This window comes from Schistocerca serialis, chromosome 1 (genome assembly GCF_023864345.2).
Source record: "Schistocerca serialis cubense isolate TAMUIC-IGC-003099 chromosome 1, iqSchSeri2.2, whole genome shotgun sequence".
NCBI classification, from domain to species: Eukaryota; Metazoa; Arthropoda; class Insecta; order Orthoptera; family Acrididae; genus Schistocerca; species Schistocerca serialis.
Window position 1 is genome coordinate 271,447,312 of NC_064638.1, and position 22,163 is coordinate 271,469,474.

General features: G+C 44.6%; 1 protein-coding gene across 1 annotated transcript in view; it reads left to right on the forward strand.

Annotated features, from left to right (window-relative positions):
• The window catches only part of LOC126465293 (zinc finger protein 541-like), a 677,038-nt gene that overhangs the window by 572,124 nt on the left and 82,751 nt on the right, over window positions 1-22,163 (forward strand). Inside the window, exons 7-8 of the mRNA XM_050096299.1 lie at window positions 20,863-21,007; window positions 21,065-21,289. Of these exons, the coding sequence (XP_049952256.1) occupies window positions 20,863-21,007; window positions 21,065-21,289 (370 nt within the window). The remainder of the gene's footprint in view (window positions 1-20,862; window positions 21,008-21,064; window positions 21,290-22,163) is intronic.

The following is a 22,163-nucleotide window of genomic DNA, read 5'->3' on the forward strand; positions in this document are numbered from 1 at the left end:
CCGGTTTTTATAAAAGACAGCTATTTTCGTAGCAGGTGGATCTGAAATCCAGTAATTGAGCCTATCTTGTAACATGTATGTTCGAAGCCTGATTTTGATTTTGCCGAATAGTGAAAACGACATTTACCCACTTTTGTTTGTGGTCATAAATGACAAGTACATTCGTAGAGTAACCGTGATGCTAGGAAAAAGATCTTTGAGATTTTATTGAAATGGTAGATGGAGGAGATCTGTTTGCCTCGAAATCTAAGTCATTTCAAACGACCAAAATCGTCCTACATTATTTTAAGCGTCTTGGTGCTTGTCCAAAGTGAAGTGCCACGCATTGAACGGCAATTTGACGCGAGCGAGCGCCAGGTTTGAGAGTGACTGTTGGCTTAATACATGTCAGCTGTCCACTGCAATATTCAGCCGAACAAGCCCGAACAACATATTTACGTCCACGTCTCTCACGATTTCAATGGGCCCCGCACCAAGCTATTTACACAAAAAGTCTTCATTTTAATTTTTTGTCGTCCGGTCGCCCTGATAGGACACGGCCCTGGTACCTTGCCAGACACTTAACAGCTTTCTCACAGAGATCACAGTTTCAACGCATTGAAGAAGTTATCTGTGTACAATATGCTTGATACTACGATAGAATATGTGATCTTGATTCTATGAAAGAATATGTGAGCCACAATGGAATATCAAAACGGCTCCAATAGTTAGCTTCAAAGTAACTGAGATTATTTATTACAAAGATGTAGTAAATGAGAATAAAAGTCACGGGAAGGATGGACAGGAATGTATATTATAACTGAGACCACACCGATTTACTGTCAGAACGTAAGACATTAATTCCCCATATCCACAAATATGCTACAAGATACCGCTCAGTATATCACGGAGGATAGCTCATTCTGCTGCCATTCAGTCCATTTCCCCATCACTTTGCGGGAACGATAACTGTTTGCCTCCTTCTGTATACACAGTAACCACTGTCACTAATAATTTGTCCATTTTATTTGGACTGTTGAGCTCCGTGGCCGTGGATAATGATATTTCACTGTTGCTGTATTTTTACAGTGAAATATCAGAAAATCACTGTCACCTTTCTTTATGGCGGCGTCATCTGGCATGAGAATTAAGATACTAAAAGGTAGGATACTGTCTTGTTACCAGCGTTCAATGCGTCGTTTTTACCATTTTCCTGACCAATTTTGTATATGCTATTCATGATCATCCTATTAGCACAAAAAATTTGATCGAAACTGCCGGTCTACCTCGTCTTACTTTTATCATGATTACAGATTGTCCCAAATTATTTCGAGGCGAAAGAATCCGAAACGGTACTTTCAGGTAACGAACTGCACATCAGATTTGAGTGACTTGTTTTTTAATTGAAATAAACATTTATTAAAATGAAACATTTACGTCTTGCAGCTTAAGCTCATAAACCGCCTTTCTCATTACGCGTCTTAAATGTTGCATAATTTTTTGTTCCACTCTCTCTCAAATACCTGTTGTTTGTCGTACAATGACACAGTTTACACAGGGGCTTCATCCATGGACGTCTCCGTGTAACTCCATACGGAAAAGTCCTGCACGGACGTATTGCAGACGGATGTGTATTGTTTTTCAAGGTAGGGCCACCCTCATCGATTCAGAAACTTAGGTAGTTTACAAACACCTGCCTCGCGAACCTACTTCATTCATGACGTCGTCGTTATTGTTGTGTGGTTGTCTTCAGTCGGCAGACTACTTTGACGCAACTCATCACACTAGTTCATCCCGTGCAAGTCTCTTGTCTCTGGTTCCAACATCTATTTCAAATTGTTTTCCAAGTTTGAGCCTTGGTCTCACTCTAAAGTTTCACCCACCTCTTAGCGCTTCCCCATATTATGTCCTACCAACCGATACCTCGTATTAGCCAAGTTAGTTAGTTTCAGTTACCATTGATAATTTTGCACGATAAGTCGTAATGATGTGGAACGAGTTGTTGTACACTCACATCACAAATGAATTTGTACATATGGTTACAGGCTGAACATTTTTTAAAACTTTTTTTAAAGAAAAAGATACGCAGATGTTAGTAGTTACTACCCACCAAATTTTTAAACATTACAATAATAGAAATTCATCTGCGGAATAGAAGGAATAGTTGTGCCGTCAGCTTCTTTCTTCCCCAATTCGATTCAGTTCCTCCTTATTAGTTAGTCGATCTACCCAGTCCAATCTTCATCATTATTCTGTAGCAGCAAGTTTCTCTTCCGTACAAGGCTAAACTCCAGAAAAATACCTTGAGAAGAGAACTCTTGATACTTAAATTAATATTCGATGTAAATAAATTTCTCTTTGTATGAAATACGCATACTATTGTAATCATAGTCCTCTATAGCTGCTTGTTAATATAATTTCTATTTATTTTACCAGTTTCGAGCATAGCTCATTTTCAGATGCCGTTTTTCTAATATCTTGTCGCCCAAATACTAAAGCTCGTCTACTGTATTTTACGGACTACAAGACGCATATTTTTATTCGAAAAATTGCTCCCAAAATTCAGTTGCGTCTTATACTCGAAATTGATATCAAAAAGTCCAGCGTTTGATTTAAAATAGCCATATATTCAATCCCGCGGGAAAGCTCTATCTGGCAGCATTGGATTCAACTGGCAACAGCAGTGCACCGATTTGACGAACATGAGTTGTGGGGATTCACAAGCTTGTTAACACTGCCTCTCTCCCGCCCCGCCATCACAAACCCAGAACACTGTTTAGCCTATGATCCTTTATTGTAGTCTATGGTGCCGGTGAACTTCAATTGAAGGTGATTTATATTATCAGTATCAGGATATTATTTTTGTTAGTAGCTAATTACGTAATGGAAAAAATGAAAAGTATTCATATGATGCGGGCTATAAATTGAATGTGCAGAAGAATTGAATATGCAGAAGAAAACAGAGCAGCTGACTGGCATTTCGCCGGGCTCTGTGGCAGAGCGGTTCTAGGCGCTTCAGTCCGAAACCGCGTGACAGCTACGGTCGCAGGTTTGAATCCTGCATCGGGCATGGATGTTTGTGATGTCTTTAGGTTAGTTAGGTTTAAGTAGTTCTAGGGGACTGATGACCTCAGTTGTTAAGTCCCATAGTGCTCAGAGCCATTTGAACCTTTTGAGTGGCATTTCGGCCCTCCACAAACAGAAAAAAATCATAGCTATTGGCAGGCTAGTAAAGAAGAACTGAAAAAAAGGGGAAGACTAAATGTGCAGATAGAGGACCGAATATAAAATTACCAAAACTAGAAGATGACGTATTGAAATGGATTCAAGGACACTGTCAAAATGGCACTGGAATTAATTCAAAAATCATTCATGTACATCTCGTAAGTTAGCGCTGCAGTGGAACTTAACATACTTTAGCTGTGGAGTTGGTTAGTTCTTCAGGTTTATGAAGCGTCTTCGGCTTAGCATGCGAAAATGCCACGAGAGTATGAAGGGAAAGTATTATCTTTCCATCGTTTTGTTATTCAACATCGAAAAAAAGCCAGTGAGGAACCAAGCCAAATAGGGAATATGGACGAAACTCCTCTGACATGATGTGCCGAGTAGCAGAACTGCTGCCATGAAAGGTGCTAAAATTGAAACTAAAAAAATAAGTGAACATGAAAAAATACACTACACTGTTTTCCTTTCATGTTGTGCTGACGATACTGTTAACCAAATAGTCATTTTCAAGTGCAAAACAATGCCAGATCCTTCAGAAATACCGCCAAGTGGTATTGTTCACACATGACAAGGGCTGGATGGACTAGGATGTTACGAAATTATTGATTAACATGGTGTTGGAGAGAAGGAAAGGCGCTTTATTGAAGAAGGTTTCTCTTCATGTGCAGGATCAGTTTAGCAGTCATTTGAAAAATTCTGTGAAAGAGAAAATGAGACAGATACCTTAAAGAAATAGCTTATTGTTATCTCGTGAGGACTTATTTCACAGCTGCAACCTCGTGATGTCTCGATAGATAAACTATACTAAGTGTATATCAGAGAGGAATGGAACAAGTGGATGATAGATAAAACCCAAAATGAATTCACGCCGAAGGAATCTTTAAAACGACGTACAATCAAACAAGTGTGTCAGTAGATAAAACAGTCATTATCTAGAGTGGGAGAAGACATTATTGTTAAATCTTTCAAGAAGTGCGACTTAAGTAACGGTCCCTACGGCAGTGAAGATCATATTATATATGAAGAAGACAATGAGGACGACGAAGAGGAAGAAGAAAGCTCAGATGACGATTTTCAGGGATTTTAATGGTTATTTCGGTTTTAAAAACAACGAATTTTTAAGTCTAGCTTTTCAATCTAATAATAAAAATGTTATTGTTTAAAATATAGTCCTTAAAATACGGTACTTCTTTCACTGTCACATTTTGTAATGTAATTTCCTCACCATCGCCCGATTTAATTCGACACCATTCCATTACCATTGTTTTACTTTTATTAATGTTCGTCGTATAATCAAGACGCTATCCACTCCCTTCAACTCCTCTTCTAAGTCCATTGCAATCTTTAACACAATTATATTGTAACAAGCAAAGCATAAAGCTATTTCTTCTCCTTAAACTTTAAATCAGCTGCCAAGTTTCTATTTGGTTCTCTTCAAACCGTGCTCAGTGTACAGAATGATTATCATCGGGGACAGGCTAGAGCTCTGTCTGGATCCTTTCTCAACTATCGCTTTTCTTTGACCTACTTCGACTCTTGGAACTTCAGTCTGGCTTCCGTATGGACTATAGATAATTTTTCGTTCCCTGGGCTTTATCCCTGTTACCTCGAAAATTTCGAGAGTGGTAGTCAACATTGTCGAAAACATTTCACTAAATATACTAATGTATAAATGTAAATTTGCCTTTCTTTCAAGATATCTTCTAAATTAATTCAAAGACTCAATATTACCTTGCGTGTTCATACATTTCTGTGGAACCAAAAATCATTCCCAATGCCGGTCTCCATCTATTTTCCCTTCTGCTGTAAATAATTTGTATCCATAATGAATTATTAAACTGATAGGTCAGTAATATTCACACTTGCTACAACCTGCCTTTTTTCCAATTCTTGTAACTGCATCTGTCCTGTAGTGTAAGAGCATTTCGCTTGTCTGAAGACCTGGTAGAGTGAAATATTTATTTGGCCAGTGATTCCTTGTTCCTCGGCAGTGTGTGTAACTTAGACTCATAAATATTATGGATACCTAATTCGCTAATCTTGGTGAACTTATCATACGAAAAACAAGGATGGCGAAGTCGGGTCGCAGAATTTTTGAGTCGCAGAATTTTTTCCCTGAGCTATAACTGTAAGGATACTGAACGACTGCGTGACAGTACGAGACTGAAGCGCTCCCAAATTCTTTAAACTTCTAGGTTTTCCACAAACTTTCCGATTTTATTCGCATTTTCCGCGTTCCTATTTACTAATAGTGACTCTGTTTCGCTTCCGTATAACCAGCGATTTTTCAACGTCACGCTGTGACTCATACATGCTTTCTCCTCTAGTTACTGCGTTAGGCTATTCATTTTTTTTCTGAAATATTGATACTCCCTATATCTCTTGCCAATTTTCGATCTGCTGACTAGGTATTTAAGGTGTTGAATTAAGGCAATATACAGAGTGATTAACATTTTCGTGCTTTTACGTCAAAGTCTTTCGCTTTCCGTGTGGCTTCGCTAAAAAATTCAAATAAGCCACATTTCGTAATTGCACATCTTGGAGTTTCCATGTAACTCGTGGGCTGCGTCAAAGTGATGCTGGTCTACAGCACAACTTGCTTTCTCGGCGAACGCCTAATAAGATCCACGTATGCAACTCGCAGTACATTTGCTTCTACCCTGTATCGCCGTCAAAACAAAACGTTTGCGACACCTTCTTATTACACGATACTACCGTAGCAGCACTTGTTCTGTTATCGACTATGTGCTTCTTGTTTACGCCTGGAAACAAATGAGCACAAAGGAACTTGTGATAATGAGCTCTGATGAAGTATGGCTATAACACAGTCAGATTTCATTCCACTTACATCCCTAGGGACTCCATTTACGCATTTAATTCGTTATAACCCTCTCTAGAAGTTCCATTCACGAAGAGATAGTTGCGTATAATAACCTTGTAAGAGAAAGAGAAACGTACGCCACTTTTCACACAATAACTTCATATAATCACAATCGCGACTCTGCTGTGAAAGTTACTGTCGCGATATCTAGAACGACCATAGCGGTGTAAAAGCACGTGTTTTCTTAATAACCTCATGTACCGCACATCGTAAGAGCAGATGATTGTTTGTCATCCTTTTTTATAAGTTATGAAATAATTACTCTATTTTAACCCGCTACGCGATTCTCAAGTATCAGGGGACGCTGATAATCTCTTAATAATGATAAGTGTAAATGTAATTATAACTCAAGAAGAATTACTTACGAGATTGAATAAAAATGCAGTTCACATCTATGAAGCCGAAAGAGCTTAACACGCAAGAAATTCGGACATGTATCTCTACATGCGTATTAAAAAAAGGAACGATACAGCTTTTGTTAGATTCATTGTGGATTTCGGTTATTAGGAGGCCTCTTGCCCAAATCATCGCCTCGGTTTTTGGAAGTATTTTATGTGGATGAGAGAGTTCTAAATAATGGTAGAAATGTTTCGTGAACATTATAATTTGCTCTTTACGTTACAGTTAGAATGTATGCGTATTTTATGTTAATGAATCGTAGTTAATTCATTTTTACGCCTCTATTACAGCCATTAGCAACAGTAAGTGAGAGAAGGACAGTGCCTGGGCTGGCATTGGCCTCCTTCTCACCAACACAGGGCCCTCACTGACACCCATGCAAAACCAGCTTTTATCAGAAAACACGACAGACCTCGGCCCTGCCCTTCAGTGAGGTCTCGCTTGACACCACTGAAGTCGCAGTTGGTGATGGTTTTTGGGCAGTGTAATGTACCCTACCAGGGCGTCTGGCTCGGAGCTGTCCTTGAAGTAACAGATTGGTATCAGTGCGTTGTGTCACTGTGGTGCCAGCTGCTGCTTAAATTGCTGCTGCAGATGCGGTACGATGCGACGGAACCATGGCCTTCCCTGTCGGTAGTGCTACGAGTCCGTCGAGAGCCCTGTCTTCTTGCGGCCATATATTCTCGTGACCACAGGTGCCAGCATCCATGTACAGTGGCTACATCTCTGCCAAGCCTTTGTGCACTATCACAGAAGGAACATCCAGTTTCTCGTAGCTCTGTTGCACGATCTCGTCCAAAGTCTGTGAGGTGATGATAATGGCGTCTTTCATTCCCTTAAGAGCATTCTTGACTAACATCAGCTCAACACGTCCTGTCCCAAAAGGTAACTAACGTTCACGACAGTTGTACAGTGTATTTAAAGGAGACCTGCGGCTTTTCGCGGATGATGCTGTAGTATACAGAGAAGTTGCAGCATTAGAAAATTGCAGCGAAATGTAGGAAGATCTGCAGCGGATAGGCACTTGGTGCAGGGAGTGGCAACTGACCCTTAACATAGACAAATGTTATTTATTGCGAATACATAGTTTTGTGGCGGTGTTCGTAGCGACAAGCAATTCGCTGTAGAAATGGCTTACGAAGTCACCGCCACACTTTTAATAGCGGGCCGACCGGTCCGCTGGAACAGTGAACAGAAAGATGAAAACACAAACACACTGATTTAATAAAAGTCGGTACTTAGTTTTATTATAGAAGATCCAGAAACCCCCTAGTGAACTCCGTGTCTACAGAGATCTGTCTAGTTCGAGTCGGAGCGGCTAGGTCAGCGTCGGCTGACGACAAACAACAACTCTGCTGCGATGAACACACAACTGACTAGCAAGTACACAATTCGGTGGCGAGTATACAACTGAGCGGCGAATACAGAACTGTCCTAGCGCTCGCGACTCCAGCGCTTAAGAAGCCAGAAGCCAGGGGTGGCGCGCGCAGCCTTGCGGCGATTTCCTGTCTCGCTGGCGCTGCTTATGCGGACGGCGTCCGGACTTTGATGCTGCCAACCTTTTGGCAGCGGGCTCGGGTGCCATTACTGGCTAGGATATAACACATAGAAAGAAGGATCATTTATTGTATGATTATATGATAGCGGAACAAACACTGATAGCAGTTACTTCTGTAAAATATGTGGGAGTAAGCGTACGGAACGATTTGAAGTGGAATGTGTTGTGACGTAACAAGACTGTTACGCCACACTGAAGTAGCCGAAAGAAAGGCACGCGTACACACACGCCGACTGGCGTCAAGTCTGGAACAAGATACGTTATGACTGCTATCAAGAAAATAAGTAGCTTTGGAATATACTTAACTTTATTTACTCCTTGTGATACATCTCTCTTGGCTATACAAATGCGACTCGTAAGATACATGCACTGTTACAACTGGCGCCTTGCTAGGTCGTAGCCATGGACTTAGCAGAAGGCTATTCTAACTGTCTCTCGGCAAATGAGAGGAAGGCTTTGTCCGTATAGTCGCTAGCAATGTCGTCGTACAACTGGGGCGAGTGCTCGTCCGTATTTCGAGACCTGCCTTGTGGTGGCGCTAGGTCTGCGATCACACAGTGACGACACGCGGGTCCGACATGTACTAAATGGACCGCGGCCGATTTAAGCTACCACCTAGCAAGTGTGGGATCTGTACCAGGTCGGGTTGACAGAGGAGACAGAGAAGATCCAAAGAAGAGCCGCGCGTTTCGTCACAGGGTTATTTCGTAAGCGTGAGAGGCGCTCTGCATCGCGGTGTAGCTTACTGTCCAAGTTTCGAGAGAGTGCGTTTCTGAATGAGGTATCCAATATATTGCTTCCCTCTACTTATACCTCCCGAGGAGATCAGGAATGTAAAATTAGAGAGATTCGAGTGCGCACGGAGGCTTTCCGGCAGTCGTTCTTCCCGCGAACCATAGGCGACTGGAACAGGAAAGGGAGGTAATGACAGTGGCACGTAAAGTGCCCTCCGTCACAGACCGTTGGGTGGCTTGCGGAGTATAAATGTAGATGTAGATGTAGACCTGATTTGGGTGCTCATAGTGCCGCTGCTAGGACCACTCTTATGCGACGGCGGCCGTTGTGGCCGAGTGGTTCTAGGCGCTTCAGTCCGGAATCGCGCTGCTCCTACGGTCGCAGGTTCGAATTCTGTCTCGGGCATGGATGTGTGTGATGGCCTTACGTTCGTTAGGTTTAAGTATTTCTAAGTCTAGGGGGCTGACGACCTTAGATGTTTAAGTCCCATAGTGCTTAGAGCCATTTGAACCATCTTCTTATGCGAATGGCATGAAGTATGAATAGAGCTCATCTTTTACATGTGGAAACATGCCTACAAAGTTTCGCTTATGTCGCACAACTCCTTCTTGGTACTGTGATTTTTTTCCCGTTATTGTACAAGTGACTGCCACAGCTGTGACGTCCACCGATTGTGGAGCGTGAGATGACCCCCCCCCCCCCCCCCCCCCTGGTACCAGCTCTGCATCAACAACAGCACTGCAAAGCGACCATTGTGCTCTTTTAAGCGGGCGATTAATATTTCGTCCGGTGAGATTACTTGGCAACGGCGTGTTGTGAGAGCGATAGCAGGTTCCGAGCGGAACGGCAGATGTACTGACGTCGTTGGGAATGCCAGCGCGTCGACAGCAGAGGGAGAGCGCGGGACCGCAGGTGCATTTTTCGCGAGCCGGCCTAATTGCAGGCCCAACAAATTACGGAACTTTAGTGGGCGCGCGCCGCCGCGTCCTCCGCTCGCTTCTCAAACAACTTTGTAAATGCAACGCAATTACCAGCGCCGGGCTTTCGAATCTTAATTTCACCGAAGTAACGCAATTAAAGCCGGCCGATAGTGTATCCTTAACGCAGCAAATCAAATTAAACAAAAGCCGGCGGGCGTCTCCCTGGCGCTCTCAAAAAGTTTGCCCGCAGGCCCAGCTGTCTTCAGACTCACGGACGGCTCCTTCACCCCACATCCACCCCCTCAACCACCAGCGCCCCCTCGCTGACGCAGCTACAGCTGCGGCAGAAGCTGCAGAGCCATTACGCGACAGCGACTAATAATCAGCTTATTCCGGATTTGTTGCCGGCGGAGAATGCTTTGATATATACGCTCGCCGGCTGCTGACGTCCGCGGTAAATTGAGTGTGGCGCGCGCTGCTGGGTACAGACTCCACTGTGGACCGGCGGTTGCTAATGCGTCTGCACGCGGGCGCCCGCTTTCTGTCCCTCAGGTCGCGCTAATTTTGTCCCTCGTACGTTCTCGCGCTGCGAGCTAGTGCTTTTTTGCACCAAGCTTCCCGTACGTCGTATGAGCATACATTTTACCTCCAGCAGAAACGTGCAGTGTGTATGTAACATCTACATTTACAAATGTACTCTTCAAGCCACTGCATAGGCATGGCAGAGGGTATATCGCACAAAGATTATAAGTTTTGTTTCCTATTCCAAAATGGTTCACATGGCTCTAAGCACTATGGGACTTAACATCTGAGGTCATCAGTCACCTAGACTTAGAACTACGTAAACCTACCTTAACATAAGGACATCACACACATCAACGCCCGAGGCAGGATTCGAACCTGCGACCGTAGCAGCCGCGTGGTTCGGGACTGAAGCGCCTAGAACCGCTCGGTCACAGCGTCCGGGTTTCCTATTCCACTTGCGTACTTACCGACGGAGAAATGACTCCATACGCCACTTTACGTGACTTAATCTGGTTCACTTCATTCTTGTCATCCAATACGCTAGATAGTTGAAGTTCGGGTAGTATCGGACAGCGGACTGTATCGGACTAGAGCTGTTTCTAAACTCTAGTGCTGTAGGCAGCGTCTGTGGTTCCTCTGCAGTATGGGCTTTGGAGGAACAAGACTGCTCATGTTATTTACAACAAAATCAGCCGTGTATTTCGGAGTACCAACAGGTTACCTGTTTGCGGTTTGTTTTCAACCAAGTAATATTACATTCTTACTGCATCTTTAGAGCCGGCCACTGTGTCCGGAACCACGCGGCTGCTGCGGTCGCAGGTTAAAATCCTGCCTCGGGCATGGATGTGTGTGATGTCCTTAGGTTAGTTAGGTTTAAGTACTTCTAAGTCTAGGAGACTGATGACCTCAGATGTTAAGCCTCATAGTGCTTAGAGCCTTTTTATTCATCTTTAGATGAAACTGGTACTATGATATTCGGAGCGTTTGGGTTGCAAGTATTGATATTTTGATAACTGCTACCTTAATATGTATCTACTTCAATGTGTTACTTGTTTTCTCTTTGCGTCGAACAGTCTTCCCGCAAACAGTTCACTTAATTTATTACGCGATGTTCGCCGCTCGCTCGTAGCTGCTAGAGGCAGTGGACCACGCCTGTCAGTATAGACCAGGTATAGTCAACCTTTTTTGCATTCCGCCCATTGTTGTATCTCTGTTAGTAGCAACATTTTCTAACCACCCACTGGTTCAACAGTAATTAAGATTTATGAAGTAGGGAAGTAACAAAACTGTGAGTACCGGGCGTGAGTCGTGCTTCGGTAGCTCAGGTGGTAGAGCACTTGCCCGCGAAAGGCAAAGGTCCCGAGTTCGAGTCTCGGTCGGGCGCACAGTTTTAATCTGTCAGGAAGTTTCATATCAGCGCACACTCCGCTGCAGAGTGAAAATCTCATTCATTAGTGGCTTCCTGTACTTGGAGATACTAGCCAACCTAAAAACATACGACTCATAATAGTCGTAATTATTAGTCTGCGAATGAAGTAAATACTGATGTAACGTTTTTCTGTATAGTGTCCTCAGTCATCAATAGAAATATCCGCGCTGATAACCCTAACACCCTGTATACTGTAGGCTGTGATGATCTGGCCCAAGTAATAACAGTGGGAATGTTGAACTGTCACACTGGACCTTTCGCGTTGTATCAGACAAAGCAATTCCGGCTTGGGCCGCTCAAAACAAGTAGCATACAAAACTTTAATTTTTATGATTAATTCTCTGACAGGCAAAGATGGAGAAGTCAAGACACAAATGCGATCACAATAACATGAAGGAAGTGGTAGAAAGTGCAGGAATTCTTGAACCGGCAATCAGTGACCCGGCAAAGAAATATTTAGTTCCGCGGATTACAGGAAAACTAAGAGGTGGTCATGAAACCTGTTCTAGTAAATAATAAGCTTCTCCAGAACATGCAATGAAGGAAAGGAAACAATATCATACAATCCTTTTAAAAATTTAGGTAAGCAGCTTGTGCCCTTGAGTAAAGATGAGTTCTCAAATACAGAGTACAAATAGGCGAAGCAACAGAAAATAAAGCATTGGTTTAGTAAGTTAATGAAACGGGTAAAGATGTTTACTAGGATTTCATGAAAGGACATGAAGACTTACGGCTGACGACAGCTGAATCTTCATCGAGCAACACATTCCAACAAGGAACAAATTGAAGGATAAAATGGATGACCTGTTCGACACAATAGTTCGGCGGATAGGGATGGAGATCACCCAGAAATAATGAAAGTAATGTAGGCATAAAAAACTAAAATAACATTCTGAAATTTCATTTGTTGTACAATGTGTGATCCGTTATGGCCTATATGTGAACAATGATAAAACCTGTCGCATTATGTGTAGCTTGTAAACAAAAATATGAATGAATTTCTTGAGTTTTATTGAAATGCGAGTGGCAATTATTGATGAATACGGAAAGAAAATTGTTGTCTTCCACTGATTTCTTTTCCATTGTAAATGATGATAAGAGTGCGCGATTCGGGACCCTTAAGGATTAGAAAAATATGAAAAACTGAGAAAGAATTGAGTAGCAGATGATTTGCGTTTCAGTGGGAGAGTATTTCGAAAAGGATGTGGGATGGATTGATAGGGAAGTGGATTTCGAACAATTGGAAAACGAGAGGAGAAGGGTGGGGAGAATAGGAGTTTCTACACGAGGGAGACAGGACCAGTCTGCCAAATCTGGAAGGACTGATAGATCTCTAGGAGGATTTCATGGTAATCTAGGAGGATCTGTTGGTATAGAATGTTGATTGTGTTTTGGTGTAATGTAGGAGAGATGTGCTGCTAAAAGCGTCATAGAATACAAAGATTGGCACTGATGGAGGTACCTATCTGGTGACTGATACCAGCTTTACAAGAAGTCGAGGCAATCCGAACGTGCTCAGTGTAGAAGAGGAGATAAAGTAACAAGTTAATACAGAACTCAAGTAGGATAGGGCAGACGAATACGGAACTGGAGCGGAGAATTTGGAGGAAGGAAATTTCTGTAGCACGAAAATCTTGGCCACCAGGAGCTAGTTGACAGATTCTTTGATGGAATAGGTGAGCTGGTTGGCATTTACGACCCAACTAAAATGTTTTGCAACATAAATGAGATTTTTCACATTAACCTTCCAAAAATTGAAACAAACAAAATGCAAAATGAAAGAAAATATTAAAAACTCATATAGAACGTAGATTACATGACAGTGAGTTCTGAAATTCTATTAAGTATTGTTTAGTGTGAACAATGTTCCAAAACAGACTTCAAAAAATATTATACTTTCCAAAAGCTTACATGTGACAGCATAAAGGCCACATACGCTTCCTGGGACGCAGGTCCTTTAAACTTACCCAACACGAGTTTGCGATATAAGTACGTCGTCTTTCATGGAAGGATTCCGATGTTAAGCTTCCGAGCATTTCTGCATCACTTTCGTATGTATTATAGCGGCCTATTAAGATCCTAACAGTGCGTCTCTGATTCGAGAGCTATTGTTTTGCCTACTTGATAAGGACTCCCAACATTGGAACGATACTCTAGAATTGGCTGCACTAGCGTCTTCTATGCGATTTCTTCTAGATATGCATTGCATTTTCGCAGCACCCTTCATACTCTGCTGTCCGTGGATTTGTGATAACAGACATCTGCTCACTATGACCAATACATTGTTGCCTGTTCTCATGTAGACTGATCCTCTCTCGCTCCTATGGTTGATATTTTTCAGTCAAGATTCTTCCGCTCAGGTCAGTGTAACCAACAGTATCTTCTGTCCGTAGCTGAACTTTTATCGTACAAATCGGGCACAGATCTTCCGCCTGTCCACATATTTGCAAAGTTCTTGCTAATCCGCCACTCCTGAAGTATCAGCCCCAGAGACGTTAGACAATTTCGCGCTAGCATCTGTCGCCCTTGCGCGTGGTGACTTCACGTCCAGACATCGCTCATCAAAAAACTGCTTTATTAAAATTTGAATGACGACATCAGCATTTGCAATAGTGGAAAGGTCATTGGCTGGTCAAAGAAAGAGCCCAGTCTTGTGCACTACGTTACCGTGTCGGCAGGTGGTGTGGCGCAGGGGTCGAGAACAAGCTGGATCAGGATTTCAGACTTGCTAGCATTGCCCAAGGTGCAAAGGCTTCCACGACGGCCTGTAGGCATTCTTTTGGATCGCTGAGAAAACGCTGACATCTGTCTATTGGAATTCAGCTGTTTCGAAGGACTCCTAGGTCCGTTATTGCTAAGGTGGGACTTCTCACACTAACCACGAGTTGTTAGAGGGTCTCAAAGTGTTTCTAAGGAAAATACTTTTATCATCTCACAAACGGCCAGGCGGTGGTGTAATTAGCGTATATGGCGCCCAGAAAAATCTACGACTTCGGGACCCCTCTTCCCGACTGACAATGTCGTCCAATTTTTGATTTATTCGTCATCGTTAGTTAGTATGTTTATTCGTTTCTTGCGTTCAACACGTTACAATGAAGTAAAAGATACACATATCAGTTATTCTGTTTTGTATGATACAGTCCAAAACAAGGAAAACACGTACTCCAAAGTCGCATAGCTTGCTACAGTAACACAATTCCTACTTCATTGTTTTAAAGTCGATCAATGCAACACTGTAATAAAAAAACGTCAAACGTAGAAGATAAGAATGACACTTTTGTTGCATAGGTTCACTTGGTGCCATATGGCACCTATAAACGAGCGTTTCGATACCAGGACAGGTAAATTTTATGGAACCGTTGCTCAGCACACACTAATCCAAACCACTGCGCGATTCCCTTACATACATTTTCTCTCGATTGCCATTTCGGTGTCTCTAATCCTTTACCTTCTTCATTTTGTTTTCCTTCTACTTCCTCTCCTCCCCATAACCACTTTTCTCACTCTCCTTCCCTTTTGTTTTATCCCTCCTCATTTTTACCGCTTGTCAGAAAACTCCCCCCACCGAAAGGCACACATGGCACGCGGCACTGCTCCCAATATGTCCAGCGATCTCTTCCTCTTTTTATAATAACGCGATCCGAGTATTTTAATGTGAGCTTTGGTGAAACTCGTGCTTTTCACAGTGCTAACAGAAACTTTCGAAACTTCGTAGCAGATTAAAACTTTATGTCGGATTCAAACACCATACCTTGCAGTCTGCGGACAATACTCTTAACGACGGACCTGTCCGGGCGCAACTCACGATCCATCCTCGCAGCTTTATTTCCACCAGTGCCTCTGTTCTACATTTCTGGATAAATGAGTGAGTAAGAGAATTTCCTGCTAATGGTGAGGTTCTGGATTCGATATCTGATACATCACTCATTTTTTAGCCTGCTAGGAAGTTTCGAAACAGAAGATATTGCGAATAGGTGAAAGCCTCCGCTTCTGGACAACCTTAAAATACTTTCACGTCCGACAAATCGTCCACCAATCTCAAGATAAAAAAATAGCTCTAAGCACTATGGGACTTAACATCTGAGGTCATCAGTCCCCTAGAACTTAGAACTCCTTAAACCTAACTAACCTAAGGACATCACACACATCCATGCCCGAGGCAGGATTCGAACCTGCGACCGTAGCAGCAGCGCGGTTCCGGACTAAAGCGCCTAGAACCGCTCGGTCACAACGGCCGTCCACTCTCAAGATAACTTCCACATCTCGGGCAGTTGGACTCCACTGTCAAAACAAGTGTTAGGCAATGTAATAGAATAGTTGCGCAACGGCATCTGACGTCGTAAGCTATGTTGCATCAACAGCTAAGCTCTTGAGCCTAAAGGTTCTGTAAACGACCCCCAGCATGTGCAGATATCTTTATTTTCACGTAAGTTAAACGGAATTTGTGCGAAGCCTCACGGCCTCCTAGACCCCTGCCCCCGAATTCCATGCCGCCCCTGGCCCTATCTTCAACTGTGAATATCGTAACATAACAGCATAATTATCTGAATTCCGTGCAATCGCGCTCTAAGCTTCAGAACCCAAAGCTTAACACACATATAACAAGTACATACAGGGTGTTACAAAAAGGTACGGCCAAACTTTCAGGAAACATTCCTCACACTCAAATAAAGAAAAGATGTTATGTGGACATGTGTCTGGAAACGCTTAATTTCCATGTTAGAGCTCATTTTAATTTCGTCAGTATGTACTGTACTTCCTCGATTCACCGCCAGTTGGCCCAATTGAAGGAAGGTAATGTTGACTTCGGTGCTTGTGTTGACATGCGACTCATTACTCTACAGTACTAGCATCAAGCACATCAGTACGTAGCATCAACAGGTTATTGTTCATCACGAACGTGGCTTTGCAGTCAGTGCAATGTTTACAAATGCGGAGTTGGCAGATGCCCATTTGATGTATGTAATAGTGCAATAGCCGTGGCGCGGTACGTTTGTATCGAGGCAGATTTCCAGAACGAAGGTGTCCCGACAGGAAGACGTTCGAAGCAATTGATCGGCGTCTTAGGGAGCACGGAACATTCCAACCTATGAGTCGCGACTGGGGAAGACCTAGAACGACGAGGACACCTGCAATGGACGAGGCAATTCTTCGTGCAGTTGACGATAACCCTAATGTCAGCGTCAGAAAGTTGCTGCTGTACAAGGAACGTTGACCACGTCACTGTATGGAGAGTGCTACGGGAGAACCAGTTGTTTCCGTACCATGTACAGCGTGTGCAGGCACTATCAGCAGCTGATTGGCCTCCACGGGTACACATCTGCGAATGGTTCATCCAACAATGTGTCAATCCTCATTTCAGTGCAAATGTTCTCTTTACGGATGAGGCTTCATTCCAACGTGATCAAATTGTAAATTTTCACAATCAACATGTGTGGGCTGACGAGAATCCGCACGCAATTGTGCAATCACGTCATCAACACAGATTTTCTGTGAACGTTTGGGCAGGCATTGCTGGTGATGTCTTGATTGGGCCCCATGCTCTTCCACCTACGCTCAATGGAGCACGTTATCATGATTTCATACGGGATACTCTACCTGTGCTGCTAGAACATGTGCCTTTACAAGTACGACACAACATGTGGTTCATACACGATGGAGCTCCTGCACATTTCAATCGAAGTGTTTGTACGCTTCTCAACAACAGATTCGGTGACCGATGGATTGGTAGAGGCGGACCAATTCCATGGCCTCCACGCTCTCCTGACCTCAACCCTCTTGACTTTCATTTATGGGGGCATTTGAAAGCTCTTGTCTACGCAACCCCGTACCAAATGTAGAGACTCTTCGTGCTCGTATTGTGGACGGCTGTGATATAATACGCCATTCTCCAGGGCTGCATCAGCGCATCAGGGATTCCATGCGACGGAGGGTGAATGCATGTATCCTCGCTAACGGAGGACATTTTGAACATTTCTTGTAACAAAGTGTTTGAAGTCACGCTGGTACGTTCTGTTGCTGTGTGTTTCCATTCCATGATTAATGTGATTTGAAGAGAAGTAATAAAATGAGCTCTAACATGGAAAGTAAGCGTTTCCGGACACATGTCCACATAACATATTTTCTTTCTTTGTGTGTGAGGAATGTTTCCTGAAAGTTTGGCAGTACCTTTTTGTAACACCCTGTATATGAATACGTGGTGTCTGTTGGTTCGGTCCTAAAGAACAGACACCACTCATTCATTTAACTGATTTCACCTCGATGGGCAATGAGTCCACACTCCTCAGTGCAGATGCATGTTTACGTTCGACATACAGCAGGAATGTTAGATTTACATTCGACCTCCAGCAGAAATTTAAAATTAGTGAGCAAGGAGGACATGGTCATAGCCGGCCGGAGTGGCCGTACGGTTCTAGGCGCTTCAGTCTGTAACCGCACGACCGCTACGGTCGCAGGTTCGAATCCTGGCTCGGGCATGGATGTGTGTGATGTCCTTAGATTAGTTAGGTTTAAGTAGTTCTATGTTCTAGGGGACTGATGACCTCCGCTGTTAAGTCCCATAGTGCTCAGAGCCATTTGGACATGGACATACATGAGCAGAGACTGTGGATATGTGACGCTAGGTGGGAATGTGAGTCGGCTGGGCAACATGCCGTTATGTCCGCGCATTTGCTATAAACACTGTGTCCGGGTGGCGCAGTGCCTGGTAAGCAGGAAATTCCGGGTTCAAGTCCCAGTCTGGCACATATTTTCATTCGTCACAGCGGATTCCGCATTAGGCCCTTTCCTTTTCTTTTTGATCTCGTCTTCCACCAGCAATTTACATAAAACAGCATTTAAGTTCAGTAAACGTCGTAACAAAACAGCGTAAGTATCTCAGTTGTCATTGAATGTGTTTGCAAAATATTTATTAAATTGCACGAAAATCAAGATATTTGCACAGCCTGACGGTCGAACGTCTGGGGGGGGGGGGGGGATAGAGGGCTTAGGGATAAGAACTGTGGGGATCTGAGGGCCGTGAAGCTTCGTGCAGTTAGTTACATTAAACTGGTCCCCCGGTTGGCCGTGCGGTCTACAGCACGGCTTTCCGGACGGGAAGGAGCGCCTGGTACCCGGCACTAATCCGCTCGGCGAATTTGTGTCGAGGTCCGGTGAACCGGCCAGTATGTGGATGGTTTTTAGGCGGTTTTTCATCTGCCTCGGCGAATGCGGGCTGGTTCCCCTTATTCCGTCTCAGTTACACTATGTCGGCGATTGCTGCGCAAACAAGTTCTCCACGTACGCGTGCAGCACCATTATTCTGCCACATAGGGGTTACACTCGTCTGGTTTGAGACGTTCCGTAGGGGGTCCACCGTGGGCCGAACCGCACAATAACCCTGGGTTCGGTGTGGGGCGGTGGAGACGTGAAGTGGACTGCGGTAGTCGTCGTGGGGTTGTGGAACCCTGCGGCTGCGGTGGGGACGGGGCCTCTCCATCGTTTCTAGGTCCACGGTTAAAATACAATACAATAAACTTCGTTGCGGAATTTCGTGTAAATTACATGAAAATTAAAATATCTGCATATACCGGGTGATCAAAAAGTTAGTATAAATTTGAAAACTTAATAAATCACGGAATAATGTAAACAGAGAGGTACAAATTGACACACATGCTTGAAATGACATGGGGTTTTATTAGAACCAAAAAAAATACAAAAGTTCAAAAAATGTCCGACAGATGGCGCTTCATCTGATCAGAATAGCAATAATTAGCATAACAAAGTAAGACAAAGCAAAAGATGATGTTCTTTACAGGAAATGCTCAATATGTCCACCACCATTCCTCAAGAATAGCTGTACAAGGTAACGTTGACCACGTCACTGTATGGAGAGTGCTACGGGAGAAGCAGTTGTTTCCGTACCATGGACAGCGTGTAAACAGCACTGTAGAGCATGTCCGGAGCTATGGTGAGACATTGGCGTCGGATGTTGTCTTTCAGCATCCCTAGAGATGTCGGTCGATCACGATACACTTGCGACTTCAGGTAACCCCAAAGCCAATAATCGCACGGACTGAGGTCTGGGGACCTGGGAGGCCAAGTATGACGAAAGTGGCGGCTGAGCACACGATCATCGCCAAACGAGTGCGCAAGAGATCTTTCACGCGTCTAGCAATACTTTTTCATTCTTTTTTTTTTTGTTCTAATAAAACGGCATGTCATTCCAAGCACGTGTGTCAATTTTTGCCGGCCGTAGTGGCCGTGTGGTTCTAGGCGCTACAGTCTGGAGCCGAGTGACTGCTACGGTCGCAGGTTCGAATCCTGCCGCGGGCATGGATGTGTGTGATGTCCTTAGGTTAGTTAGGTTTTATTAGTTCTAAGTTCTAGGCGACTGATGACCTCAGAAGTTAAGTCGCATAGGTCTCAGAGCCATTTTGTTAATTTTTACCTCTCTATCTACATTATTCCGTGGTTTATTAAGTTTTCAAAGGTATACCGACTTTTTGATCACCCGGTATACGCAGATATTTTAAATTTCATGTAATTTGCAAGAAATTCCGCAATGAAGTTTAATGTATTGTATTGTAAGTTAGCCGGGGACCTAGAAACGATGGAGAGGCTCCGTCCCCACCGCAGCCACAATGGTCCACAACCCCACGACGACTGCCGCAGTTTATACGAAATTCCGCAACGAAGTTTAATGTATTGTATTGTATTGTATGTTAACCGGGGACCTAGAAACGACGGAGAGGCTCCGTCCCCACCGCAGCCACGGTGGTCCACAACCCCACGACTACTACCGCAGTCCACTTCACGTCTCCGCCGCCCCACACCGAACCCAGGGTTATTGTGCGGTTCGACCCCCGGTGGACCCCCCAGGGAGCGTCTCGCACCTAACGAGTGTAACAATTATGTTTGCGTGGAAGAGTAATGGTGGTGTGCGCGTACGTGGAGCTCTTGCGAAATATATCGTGACGTCATAAGCCCTTGCGCACTTATGCTACGACATTGCGTAACAATTGTTTAAACAGTGGACGCCAAATGCTGGAATGTGAAAGTTGTTTTTAGAGTAGAGTCAACTTCCCGGATATGACATTGCGTCGAGGCTGTCCAGAAAAGGTGGCTTTCAGTCTAATTGCGCTGCATAGTGAGAGATTCATTCTGGAACCGCAAATTTACTGTAGTAGGAGGTGGCGGCGAGCAGCGAGTGAGAGCGGGCGCGTGTTGACAGGAACGGCCACATGCTGACGCATCGGAACAAGAAGCCGTACGAGTGCAAGGCGGAGGGCTGCGGCAAGAGCTACTGCGACGCGCGCTCGCTGCGCCGGCACACGGAGAACCACCACACGTCGGGCAGCGGGGGCGGCGGCGCCAGCAGCAGCAGCAGCGGGGGCGGCGGCGGGGGCGGCGGGGGCGGGGCGGCCTCCGCGGAGGCGGCGGCGGCGTCCCCGGCCGCCAGCTCGTCCTCCTCGTGCATCCAGTACGCGCCGCCCCCCGCCACCACCTCCGCGTCGCCCGCCGCCGGCAGCACCTCCGCCCCCGCCAAGGGCGGCGGCAGCCAGCTGCAGCAGCTGCTCGCCTCCGACCCGGCCTCCTCGTCCACTCCTCGGCCCACGACGCCCGCCACCAACTCGTCGTCTTCCGCCACGTCCTCCAAGGTAAGCCTAGCCGGTACTAATCGCTAACAGCGACACTGTACCCGTTGCAGGATGAAACACCGTAACTAACCTCAGAATAAACACGCAGGACAGAAAGTACTCTGCGCCAGGAGACATTGCGCTAATACGGTGTAACACCACCTCGCCGAGAATACCTAATTTCAGGCATTACCTCACATCATGGACAACGCAGTCGCCGGCGGCCTTCACTTAACGACTGAGAGCAGCACCGTTTGCGTAGAGTTATCAGTGCTAACAGACAAGAACAATGAGTAACGCAGAAATTAATGCGGGGCGTACGACTAACGTATCCTTTACGAAATTTGTGTTAATGGGCTATGGCAGCAGACGACCGACGCGAGAGCACGACATAGCCTGCAGCATCTCTCGTGGGATCGTGACCATATCGGTTGGATCGTAGACAACTAGAAAACCGTGTCCTAGTTAGATTAGTCCCGATTTCAATTGGTAACAATCGATGGTAGCGTTCGAGTGTGCCACAGACCTCTCGAAGCCGTCAATCCAAATTGTCAACGAGGCACTGTTCAAACTGGTGTTGGCTGCATAATGGCTTTCGCTGTGTTTACAGTAATGCACTAGGTTCTTCCGTCCAACTCAACCGATCATTGAGTGGAAACGGTAATGCTCGGCTACCTGGAGATCATTTGCAACCATTAATGTACTTCATGTTTCCAAACGATGTACACTACTGGCCATTAAAATGGCTACACCACGAAGATGACGTGCTACAGAAGCGAAATTTAACCGACAGGAAGAGGATGCTGTGATATGCAAATGATTAGCTTTTCAGAGCATTCACACAAGGTTGGCGGCGGTGGTGACACCTACAACGTGCTGACATGAGGAAAGTTTC